The sequence below is a fragment of the Spinacia oleracea genome, chromosome 5, assembly GCF_020520425.1.
Source record: "Spinacia oleracea cultivar Varoflay chromosome 5, BTI_SOV_V1, whole genome shotgun sequence".
NCBI lineage: Eukaryota > Viridiplantae > Streptophyta > Magnoliopsida > Caryophyllales > Amaranthaceae > Spinacia > Spinacia oleracea.
Genome location: NC_079491.1, coordinates 31,761,740 through 31,774,821, shown reverse-complemented (window position 1 = coordinate 31,774,821; position 13,082 = coordinate 31,761,740). Strand labels below are relative to the sequence as shown.

Here is a 13,082-nt window from a genome sequence, read left to right as displayed (position 1 = left end):
TTGCAAAAACCAGATTTTATTAAATAAATTCAACGAATTTATTTAATCGGGAATTGTTGGGTCATATTTTGAAAACGAATTTAATTTAATCTAAGCCCAGTCAAATTTCATGATCAAACCCAACAAGGCTTGCAAGGAGTTAATATTAATTAAGCCCGTAAGCAAGCCCAACCTTAAATCCTAAAACCTAGCCCATGAAGGAAGGAAAACTTATAAATACCCCATTCCCTTCATTAAATTCCCACTTAATTTTTCAGCAATCTCTCTCTCCCTCTCTCTCCTTCTTTTCGTCCGCCCTTTCCTTCGACCCCAAGGCACAAGCGTGCCTTTGCTCGCCTGCCAGCCCGCGCCTCACGCGCAGTAGCCCACACTCTCTCGTCGCTCGCTCGTCGCGCCCAGCAGCGCGCACTCCCTCGCCTGCTCGCTCGCCCTCGCGCCCAGCAGCAGCGCACCCCTCGCCTGCTCGCTCGCCCTTGCCCTTGCCTCGCGCGCGCAATGCGTGCCGTGCTGTGTTGTTGCTACCGTCGCTGCCCCACACGCAACACATCAATTGTTGCGTGTGTGTGTTGTCGTGTTGAGAATCAAACCGTATACTTTTAACTTTTCAAATTTCAGTTTTTAAATTGTTTTAATTATTTAATTACGATTATTTAATTGTTTGGATTATTTAAATTGCTGGGAACGGTTATGAAGACCGTGTTTTAATATTTCGTATTTGAATTGATGAGATTGATTTTAATTCAAAAGAATTATGATTTTCAGATTTAATGGTTAATTAAAGTGTCAATTTTAAGGTCAAAACATGATTTTATTAATGACCTATTAGTAGGATTTTAATTCCGATTGTTCAAGCGATTGATTCACATAATTTAATGACGACTTAAATTATGGGAATCAACTTAAATTTTCAGATTTATTATAAAGCTTAAAGTGTTGATTTTTAATGATTTGTAAGGTCAAAAGTCAATGTTTTTATGCTAGGACTTGAGTTGACTATTTGAGACTATTAAATTAGCGAATAACGATTAATTTCTAAATAAACCAAGGGTTTTAGATTCTTAAATATAGTTTCTGGAAATTTAGTAAACATGATAATAATTAAGTTTCTCCCTTGTGTTTATAGGAGTTGATTTCTAGCTTGAGTTGTGATTCGCACTGTGGCCCCCGTACTTAGGTATTCCAGGTACGTACAAGACTAGGGTGACCACTCATCCCATGAGGACTTTGTGAAGTATATTGATTGTCAATCATGTGAACTTAAGTGTTGTGAATTCATGTTTGATTGTGTGAACAAGCATGTGAGAATTGTTTTGAATCTATGTGAAGGAGCATGTTAAGGATTGATGTATCCTTTATAGATTCTATTGAACTATCATGTTATGGAATTTTATAATCGTTGAATCATGTCAAGCATGTTGTTCAAATTGGTATGCATGTAAGAGTGTTTCGCATGCAAGTTATTATGATTATGCTATTGTACGGGATGTCTAGCATACAATGAGCCTATTGAATATTGCCTCAGTGCATCGCTTATTATATTGCCTCAGTGCATTGTTTATTCTACCGCAAGTGTAGAATACATTTAAAGAGTTTGTGTGAATTGAACTAAGGACTATTCATGCTAAGGGCACATCCCGCATGTTAAGAAGGTCAATGTTGGGTCGTCTCAACAATGTTTTGAGATGGAACTATGGGAATAAATTCACTTGAGTCCTATATATGTTTGATCACAAGTCCTAAAGGATTAAAATGAAGTGTCATTGTTTAAGTACGTATTCATGCGTGTAATTGTTGTATTACTTGTGAGTTATATCTTTGGGTTAAGTCTTGAACTTAACATACTAATTAACGTAAAGTGTAACCCGAATGAGGTTCAAAACTCTTGGAACGTATATACCTTGAGTATGAACAATGGGGGGAGTCGTGTCGAAGAAACTCGTACTCCTTGAATTATACAAGACGTTGTTTCATTCTTTTGGTTATTCGCTTATTAAATGCGCAGAAATTCCGTCGGTATGGTCCGACTGTCGGTAGAAAGCCCGACTCTAGCTATATTATTTGGTGTTTGGTGGGCTCCGATCCCAACACCATCAGTTTCCCTCAGTGGTCTTGTTTTCCCTAAGTGGTTTTGTGTTTTACCCGTTCGAATCTAATTCTTATTAATCAATGAGTTAAGAGTCGTGTCAAGTCTTGAGTATGTCATTATGATTACTTGGTTTACTTGAATGGTTTTTGTATGTGGATTATCTTTATTATTCGAGTGAAGCATGTTAGGATAGAATGTTATTCTAGCTTGTTCGTACTCAGCTTTTGCTGACTTCGTGCTTCATGTCTTTCGGTCATGGCCTTTGCCTTAATGACCCTATGATGATCCATCATTGCACTTGCATTGTTGGGGAGTAATTTTCAATAAGCAGGTTGGTAGAGATAACTTGCGGGAGAAGTTATCATGGAATAGTGATGAGAGACTATTTCATCTTTCGCATTTATAAACTCTATTTCTGATTTTAGTCATGACTACTACTATCACTATTTTAAACGATTTATCACTTTGGTTTGGGCCTTGATGGTTCCAAGTTGTTTTAATGATCATTACTATTTATTATATTTTGAAAGTTAGTTATTTCCGCTGCGTAATTCTGGTAAATAACCTTAGTCGTTATCACGGTGGCGGTAATATCTTGGTAATTCCTTTGTTTTAAGTTGGAAAATGTTTTATAAAAAGCAAGAAATTATTAGGGTGTTACAAAGTGGTATTTGCAAAGCTTTAGTTTAAGAGCCGCTTTGCAGTAACTAATAGTGCAAAGTGGTAAATCCTTACACTACTATTTGCAGAACTTTAGGATTTTTCGAAAACTGTTTTCCTAAAGTCAAAATGCTATTTTGAGTACTCAATATTTCGAAAGAGTCAAATACCAATTATTTGAAGTTATTTGAAAACTTAATTATTTATTTAAATATCTTTTTTCGAATTTATTAAATTCAAAAAATTTGAATTAAATTTTAAATATCCGAAATTCTTTTCTTTTTTTGGATTTGTTTCGAATTTTTTTTCGGATTTTCCGAATTTTTCAAAAAAAATAAAATTTCCGTATTATTTATTTATTTATTTAATTATTATCGTAAAATAATCGGATTAGTTAATTATTCGATTAATTATTTTAATTTTCGATTTTAATAATTTCGCTTATATTTGAAGTTATTTATTTAATTAATTTCGAAAATTATTCCTATTTCTAAGTGAGAAAGGGTAGATTAAGAAGGTTACTTTTAGGTTAAGTATGCATTTAATATGTGTATGCATGTATTTGCTAAGTGTTAAGTACTAATTGTATGCTTATGCTTTTAAGTATTAATCATATTTTATGTTGCTTTATGTGATTAATTGCATCACGATTCATGATTAAGCATGTATGCGTGCATTGAAATTGTATAGCTCCACGAACTTACTTTGCTTTGGAACACTTTAGTGAGACTTGTTAGTTGTGTACTTTCAGGACGATGTTGATTTCGAAGTTCGCTAATCTAGGACACCTAGAGAAACTAGATTGTGTGACCCCACACATCTATGTGAAGAAGATCGAGTTCGCTTGCAACTATTTTGCTACGGTCTAGAATTTGCCTGAACTAAGGAAAAAAGGATGTTATGGCCGAGATGGTTATTCATTGCTTACCCCATAGGAACCCATACATAGAGCTTAAGAATCGATTCCATGATTTGCATTCTGACTGTGGTATTCCTAACTATTACAAGTATGGTACTCCATTTGGTAGATGGAGGTATGACATGGAGATTATGACCACTATTCCAGAGCTTGCGGAGCAATGTTTTGAGGATGGTAAAATGGTGGAAAATATCAATCTTACGAGATTAGAGAGTGAGATGGAAACCCCTATGAATGAGGATAGTGATGACGATGTTGTTGAGATTGAGAATCCTAACCCTAGCTATCATTCGTGAACCCACTATTGTGATCTCTAGTGACACTGAAGTTGAGCCTGAAGACAATGAAGAGGTCAATAGCAGTCCACAACAAAATAATGAAGATATGGAATGCGAGTCTGACCCTGAAGAAAACTTAGATGATTTTGAAGACCAAGACCGTTCTCCACAAATTTGTAGGGGAGGTTGGCTAGTAGAGTAGCATTCAGAACTTTTCTAATGTAATAGCTAATGATTATTTTAGTGAAGTAATAAAGTAGCAAGATACTATCTATGGTTTTAGTAATTCGTTTTGTGGTTTCTCGAATAAATTACTATCCAAAGGATGTATTATCTTCTCATTGAAGCAATAAAAGTTTAGAATTCTTTTTATTACCTCCAATTCTAAGTTTTAAGTTTTCTTTGAGCGAATACCGCAAAAGAATTTCATGTATTTCGTCAATGAAATTGTACTTGCAAGGTGGTCCAATTCTTCACCACTTAAACTTTGTGATGCGGATTAAAGCGAGAATTGGCCCGATAATAGGCGTCAATCTTGCCTTAAGAGTCCGAAATTTTGGTGCATGTTTGTGCTATTATGTGACCTGTTAGTGCAATGCTTTAGCAAGGTAGTGTCCAACCCAAGTTGTTAAAGCTAGTCTTTTGTTTTATTCAGGAGAAGGGACATGACTACCCAAGGGATTGCCGATGTGGTTAGGCAACTAGCTGAAGTAGTGCAGAACTTAGCACAAAATAGAAACAATCAAGGACTTGATCCAGCTGGTGAAATGTTTAAGAAGGTGGCCCAAAGTAAGCCTCCTTTGTATCAAGGGGAAGTAGACCCAACTGTATTTGAAAACTGGCTAAGAGAGTTCGATAAGCTTATACTAGCTGTGAATTGCTCAGGAGACCTTAGGGTTAATAGTGTTGTGTATTACCTTAGGGGAGAGGCTAATTTGTGGTGGCAAAGGTGTGAGAATGCTTTAAGATCTACACCTGGATTTGGACGGGAATCATTCAAAGTTGCCTTGAGAAACAAGTTTTATCCACCATACCTGAAAAGCAGAAAGCCCAAGTGTTCATCGAGCTAAGGGTGGAAGGGATGTCTGTAACGGAATACTATTCTAAGTTCATAGAACTGTCTAGGTTTGCACCTGGAGTGGTAGCAACGGAGTAGCTAATTAGGGCTCAGATATTTGAGAGTGGATTAACTATGGATTTGCAAATGATGCTTGCTGGAGAGACCTTTACCTCTCTTGACACCCTGTACGGGAAAGATGCTCATCTGTATGGTCTGCAGCAAAGGAGAAATGGAGTTGGTGAAAGGAGGAAGGATGTTGGTAACCAAAATCAAGGTGGTGGCCAACAACATCAGGGAAACTTTAAGAAGAACAAAGGGAATAATCACTTCCAGTTCAAGGGAAATCATGGTGGAAACAGAAACAATTTCCACAACAACAATGGGAATAAGTACCAGTCTGCAGGGAATGGAACGAGAGTCTATGAGTGTAGACGTTGCCATAATAATCACCCAGGTCAGGACTGTAATAGAAACCCAGTTGTTTGTAGGTTCTGCGAGAACCTAGGCCATAGAGAATTTGAGTGTTAGGCCAAGAATGGGAAACCCAACCAAGGCAACTGCCAGAACAACAACCGGAATAACCATTATCAAAATGGAGGGAATAATGGTGGAAACCAAAAGGGCTACCAGAATGGTAACAATGGCAACAATGGCCAGAGTAACGGAAAGTCTGGGGGAAACTATCAGCAGAATGGGAACCGAAACACCAATGGAAAGGCCAATGGAGGTGGCTATAACAAAGGAGTTTTTCTATTAACCTCGTCTGACGTCATAGCTGGTACTTTTTCTATTAACTCCATTTTATTTAAAGTACTATTTGATTCTGGTGCGACTTATTCGTTTATATCAAAGGGTATCTTAGAGAATTTAGAGTTGAAAGAACCCGAGAGAATTGAAGTAACCATAGTCATACCAACCGGTGAGATTGTGAAGCGCACTAAGATCCATAGAGATGTACCTTTGACCATAACCAAGACCATATTCTTGTCTAGCCTAATCGAGTTTGAGTTAGGAGATTTAGATGTGATTTTGGCAATGGATTGGTTGGCAATGTTCAAATCTAAGATTGATTGTGAGAAGTAGAAGATTCACTTGAAGTCTAGTTTAGGAAAGGTAGTATCCTATCGTCGCTTTGGAAAACCTAGAAGTGTAGGAATCATCACGGCAATGGAGCTCGTGAAGTTAGTCAGTAAAGGGAACCTTGATTTCTTATGTAATGTGAGAGACTTAGAGCATGTGATGAAAGAGCAACCAGAGGACATTGTAGTGGTAAATGAATTCATGGACGTGTTTCCGGAGGAGATCCCGGGAATGCCGCCCAATCGACCTATTGACTTCACCGTAGACCTAGCTAGTACCCGGAACTGCACCTATCTCGAAAGCCCCATACCAGATGGCTCCGGCGGAGATGACTGAATTGAAAGGTCAACTGGAAGAGTTACTAGAGAAAGGCTACATTAGGCCAAGTGCATCGCCCTGGGGAGCGCCAGCCTTGTTTGTGAAGAAGAATTGAAGGATGGAAGCATGAGACTCTGTATAGACTATAGGGAGCTCAGTAAAGTCACAATCAAGAATAAGTACCCCTTTTCCTAGGATAGATGATCTGTTTGACCAGTTGAAAGGAGCAGAAATCTTTTCAAAGATCGATTTGAGGTCAGGTTATCATCAGTTGAGAATCGCAAAGCACGATATACCAAAGACTGCATTTAGGACTAGATACGGTCATTATGAGTTCACAGTTATGCCTTTTGGATTAACCATTCCACCTGCAATTTTTATGGACTTAATGAATCGAGTATTCCATGCATTCTTGGACAAGTTTGTAGTATTTTTCATAGATGATATTATGGTATACTCCAAAAGTGAGGAGGACCATGCTAAACACTTAAGGTCAGTGTTGAGTCCCTGAGAGACAACCAGTTGTACGCCAAATTCTCGAAGTGTGAATTCTGGCTGGAGAAAGTTTCATTCTTAGGACATTTTGTGTCTAAGGAAGGAGTTGCAATGGATCCTGCAAAGATAAAAGTTGTTAGTGAGTGGCCTACACCTAAGAGTGTCACCGATTTGGAGTTTTCTTGGTTTAGCGGGTTATTATATACGCTTTGTGCAAGACTTTTCTAGAATCGCCAAACCAATGACAACCTTGATGAAGAAGGAAGCAAAGTTTGAATAGAATGATCAGTGTGAAGAGGCATTCCAAGCTTTGAAGACGCGATTGACAACCGCGCCGGTGTTAACCTTACCAGATGAGAGTGGCACCTATGATGTGTACAGTGATGCCTCTAAGAATGGCTTAGGGTGTGTATTGATGCAGAACGGGAAGGTGATTGCATATGCATCAAGGCAGTTTAAACCATATGAATCAAATTACCCTACCCATGACTTAGAGCTAGCCGCCATAGTGTTTGCATTAAAGATATAGTGACACTATCTATATGGTGTGAAATGTAGGATATTCACGGATCATAAGAGTTTGAAATACATTTTCACACAGAAGGATTTGAATATCCGCCAAAGAAGGTGGTTGGAATTGATCAAGGATTATGATCTGGATATTCAATACCATGAAGGAAAATCCAATGTAGTTGCAGATGCCTTGAGTAAGAAATCAAGTCATAGTGTGAATGCGTTAGTAGTTGCTAATGAGCTGTGCAAGGAAATTCAACGATTGAATCTAGAGATAGTAAATGGAGAATGCCTTGAAGGAATGATGATTGCCTTAACTATCCAACCGTCTGTATTTGATGAAATCGGGGAGAATCGGGCTGGAGATGTTAAGCTAGAGTGAATCAAGGAAAAGATTTTGCAAGGAAAGGAGATGGATTTTAAGATCCTCGATGATGGAAGTTTGAGGTACAAAGGAAGATGGTGCGTGCCTCAAAAGTGTAGTGAACTAAAGGAAAAGTTTATGAGAGAAGGTCACAATACACCATATTCTGTTCACTCGGGAGGTGATAAGTTGTATAACACTAGAGGAAAAATCGTCATGTGCTTCCCTTCAAGTGCGGCTCATTTAGTAAATTGGCAGCACTTGAGAGTATGAAAAATAAAAGAAAAAGTACATTTTCACAAGTGCGGGCTATTTTAAAAAATTGGTAGCACTTAAACTCAAATGCGGGCTTTAAACTCAAGTGCGGGCTCATTTTACAAAAGCGGCACATAAGATTTCTAAAATATTGCAAAAAAGAAAAGAAAAATATTTCTAAAATAATCAGAGAAGCCTTCGTTTTCTCTCTCCCCGATTCTTCTCCCTCTTCCTCTTCCTCTTCAGCTTCGTTTTATCTCTCCTCTGTTGTCGCCGTCGCTTCTTCACCGCCGGAGATCGATCTCCCCCACCGCCGTTGATCTCTACCCTCTTCCAGATCAGACTACTTCAGGTTTGTTCATCGAATTTTTTATTTCTGGTTATTTTTGGCGATTTTTCTCTTCAATCCTCCGCCCTAATCAATTTCTTTACTCCAATTTCATGGACATTGGAGGACCTTTCATTTTTCGTTAATTATCCATTTTTATGCAAATCTAGGGTTGATGAACTACTTGTTTGTTGCAATTTTCTTTCTCAATTGCCAGATTTACAAAATTGTAGAAGTTTATTTTTGGGCTTTTGTTCTGTTTTGTTGTTCGTTGATGTGTGAATTCGACAATTTGTCTATTAAATTCCAAAAAGTTATACTGTATTAACCTCGTTCTTATAAAAGTATGAGATTGCATTGTTTATTTGGGATTATCATGGTTTGTCAACAAAATTGGCTTGTTAGAGTGATTCCATTTTAGTTGTTTTCCTTGTATTAGGTAGTTTGGCAGATTTTCAGAAATTGAGCTTCATTTAAGCTTAATCTGTACTCAAGTACACGTTTTTGATTGATTTCTTTGTAAGTTTTACAGAAAAATGATATATTATTTGCAAAACTATTGCAAAACTATTTTAAACTATTTTGCTTTGAGGTTTAATGATCTCTCTGAGGGAATTGGAAGTAACAAATAGTTGAGTGAAGTTTAACGGGATAAATGTTGGAGTTCTTTTACACTCCGCCTTTTCTTTCAAAAGAGAAGAGAATATATTTGCTACAAATCCTTCATAAATAGCCTTTCTAATGATCTAGATTCTAGACCTTTTGATTTGTTGCGGTATACATTTGTTCCCAGAATCTGCTACGTAATCAATTATTGGATCCATACTGGGTTGCGCTTGTATTTGCTTTAAAAGTTCATTTTTCATCAGATTATCATTTGGTTTGTTATGCTAAATTGCTCTTATATTGGTGGTATTTCCTTTGCTGTTACAGAAGCAGTTGGAGGAGGAAGAGAAGCTTTCAAAGCAGCACGTTGAGGCTCTTAAAGGGCATTATCAGAAGTACGAGATGATAGATTCTACTTTAGGTGATGGCACCTCAAAGCGTCTATCTAAGTGCTACGGGGTAAATCTCAATGATGACTAAGGAATCTGACTTGAGTGAAGCTGATGTCTTCTTCTCTGGTAGCAGCTGCTGTTGCGAGAAGTTTGTTGCTGGTTGCACTTTCCTAAGCTGGATGACCTGCTCTTCTTTGTTGCTGTTGTTGTGTTAGATGAAGTATTCAAACATACTACTTCACCCGGTGAGTTCTTCTACTTTCTCTCTTTTATTTCATTCACACATTGAAGGCGGTGTGTATGCTGGTTATTCTTTTATCAGTTAATGAAGTAGCTAAAGTCTATTCAATAATGAAGTTCTATGTTGGTGTATATATTGTAATAATCAATATGTATTCATTATGGCCTCGGCTAAGCTCGTTTGTGTTTGCTACTTTCCCTGCTGCGATGCTATTCTGCTATTCTTCCTACTGCTATTCTGCTATACCTGCTGTGATTCTGATATGCTTCTTCTGTTTGACTTGATCTCCATAATTTTGACTTGATCTTCTGTTTCTGATCTGCTTTTGTTCTACTTCTTCTATTATGATCCTGTGTTTTGTTATAATATGCTTATGTTTTGTTTCTTCGTGCAACCAGGGGGTCATTTATGGTAAGAGTTGACCACAGTTGACTTTTTGGTGTTTGTGTTTTTTTGTTTAGCTTGTATGCTCGATTTTTTTTTGGTTTGAAGCACTTTAGGTGTTATTTTTGTTAAGTTGGCAATTGTTTTATTTTAGTTTGGAATATGTCAAAATATGCTAAGTTTAATGAACTGAGGACTCAGTGAATTCACATGCTAGTGATACTTAACTTCATACAGTTGTTGACAATGTAGCTACACACTTCAATGACATTTTCAGGCTTAAAGGTGTTGCTGCAAAGGCTGATGTCTTTCACATCTTGTCTGGAATGTGGAAGACTCCTGCAGAGCGTTGCTTCATGTGGATTGGCGGCTTTTTCCCATTAGAACTCTTGAAGGTGAGGTCACTTAGGTGCATTCTTTCCGTTTTTTATCTGTTGCATTTTTAAAGTTGAGTTGAAACTTTTCTTTATCCTCCCCTAGTCCTCTATACGCATTTCACGCAATCCAATTCTCCAATCCCAATCCCAAGCAACAACCGACAACAAGCTCATGAGGCGCCGCTGTGGCTGTAGCTTCCATCATTTCTCTTCTCCCCAAAAACAAAACAAAGGAAAAAGTATAGAGTAAAGAGATTCTTTTCCTTCCATTTTAATGTGGATATCTTCCAAACCCTTAAAGCAAGCACACTTAAAATTTCTAATTTTGACTTCAACGCACTGAGAAATTTAAATGCGCCTTCCTTTCATCCACCCACAACTCCACAAGGACTCTATATGGCATCTAGTGGCCTTTTGAAGACACCTCCAACACTTCCCTGCGATAATTAGGTCAAGCGCCGTAACTGAAGCCTACCTTTTCCATAGGCTTGGCCGAGGGCTTTCAAAACGAATTACCTCAATGATGGCCGCGGCAAAGATCTGTGGGGCAAGTTACACCATAAACCATAAGTTACAGCATCATACAGTTTTTTTTTATCAAGGCATTGTCTTGGCATGGACCTGTAAATTTAGGACAATGTTTCAAGTTGGAAGTTTCTTTGTTTTGGGTCATATTAAAGTTGTGTTGAAACTAATTTGGCTTTAGCCTTCTGGTCAGTTTCCGTGTCAGATGGTATCTTCTAACTTTCTAAGATCTTATATTGGAGTTTGGGTTATCATGCTAGTTTTGTTTCGTTTTATTTTTTAGCCAAATAATATTTTGCCGGTCTATGGGAGGGAGGTAAGGTATCATTGTCTGTCAATGAACATAGTCCAAATAAGTAAATAATTGTCTATCCATATTGATTGCCATACATATGCAGCTTCTGGTGAATCAGTTGGAGCCCTTGACAGAGCAGCAGTGTTAGTGGGTATCTACAACTTGCAGCAGTCCTCTCAGCAGGCAGAAGAACCCTTATCGCAAGGAATGGAAGCACTGCAGCAGTCTCTAGCTGATACATTAGCCAGTGGTACACCATGCCCTTCTGGCTCATCCGGCAATGTAGCTAACTATATGGGCCAGATGGCAATGGCCATGGGAAAATTAGGAACTCTTGAAGGATTTCTGCGCCAGGTATTTTCTTGACAAATATATAATTATGTCGGAATAATTTACCAACATCTTACTTGGGATTTATCATTACAATAACTTACTTTGAGTGTTTTTGTAATACCTCGTATTTTTATAATATTTATAAATATATTTTATTATATTTATAAAGCATTTTACGATTTATTAGCATTTAAATAATATTTAAATGTATTTAATGTATTTCAATTAATTAGAATATTTATTATTTTAATTAATTACGAAACGAATTTAATTCTTGAGTCGGGAAATTAAATGAGTTGCAAATGATTTTTATGTGCTTCGGGTTTTAAATAAAAAGTCCAATTCGTTTTATTAAACGAGCCCAATCAAAAGAGTTTAAATTAAATCCTAAGCTAGCCCAATCATTTGTTTCCTAAGCCCAACTCAAATCTCCTAAGCCTAACCCATCAAGGGATTAGGGAGCCTATAAATAGGACTCCCCCATCATTAATTGAACCCCTAAAATTTCATAAAGCCCCTTTTTGATTTCTTGCACCTCACTCCTCTCCTCTCTTTGCTCGGCACCCGCATGGCCTCGGCCTCGAGCCTTTGTGCTCGCCCGTGCTCGCTGCCCTCTCCCAGCTCTGCACCTCCCTCACTCTCTCGCTCGTGCCCTCGCGCGCAGCGCCTGCACCTCCCTCACTCTCTCGCTCTTGCCCTCGCACGCAGCGCCCACACCTCCCTCGCTCTCTCGCTCGTGCCCGCGTGCACAGCGCCCAGCCACACTCCCGCCTTCTCTCGCTCTCTCCTCGCGCACAGCGCGCGCCCCTGCTGCCCTCGTCCCCTCGTCGCAGCGCGCGCCCCGTGCCTCGTCCCTCGCTGCTGCGCGCACACACACGATCGCGTGTGTGTGTGTGTTGTTGTTCGTGTTCGTTTCCAATCTCTTTTCGCCCAATCACAATTAATTCGTGGTTGTTCCGTGCTATAGGCCGGATTGGTATAATTCTCTTCTTCCTTACTTATTCTATTTAAATTCTGTATTTTAAATTATTATATTAATATTGTTTTGAGTAATTAAAATGCTGGGAACCGGTTATGAATACCGTGGTTTGAGGATTTGTGTGTTGTGATTCATTAGGGTTGTTTTAATTATTAAAGGATGAATTTTTTGATTTGTTTATTTAATAAAGCATTGATTTTTATGATATTAAACTAGTGTTATTGGGATTTTCAAGTTAGGGTTTTAACCTAGACCTAATGAGTCAATTGATTAGCATAATTAGGTGATGATTTTAATTATGATAATCAATTATATTTTCAGACTTGAATAAAGGTTTAAAGTGTTGATTTTTATTGATTTTAAAGGCGGAAAAAGTATGTTTTTGTACTAGGGATTGATTTTGCAATTTGAGACAACTTTATTATTGAAAAACGATTGAATTCTAAAGTCTAAAGGAAGTTTTAATTTTTATAAAGTTGCTGGAAATTTAATGAACATGGAAATAATTTAAGTTTCATTATTTTGATGATAGGAGGTGATTTCTAGTTGAGTGCTCGTTATTGCAAAGTGGCCCCTACGCTTAGGTATTCAAGG

The 13,082-nt window shown here is 37.9% G+C and overlaps 1 protein-coding gene and 1 pseudogene across 1 annotated transcript; both read left to right on the top strand.

The window, feature by feature from the left end:
• The first annotated feature begins 5,135 nt into the window (after positions 1–5,135).
• On the top strand, positions 5,136–9,565 carry LOC130461401 (uncharacterized). The gene is made up of 3 exons (XM_056829495.1): positions 5,136–5,398; positions 8,224–8,380; positions 9,290–9,565. The coding sequence occupies exons 1-3, from the start codon at positions 5,136–5,138 to the stop codon at positions 9,440–9,442; spliced, it is 573 nt and encodes a 190-aa protein (XP_056685473.1). The 3' UTR covers positions 9,443–9,565.
• Positions 9,466–13,082, top strand: LOC130461400 (TGACG-sequence-specific DNA-binding protein TGA-2.1-like; annotated as a pseudogene).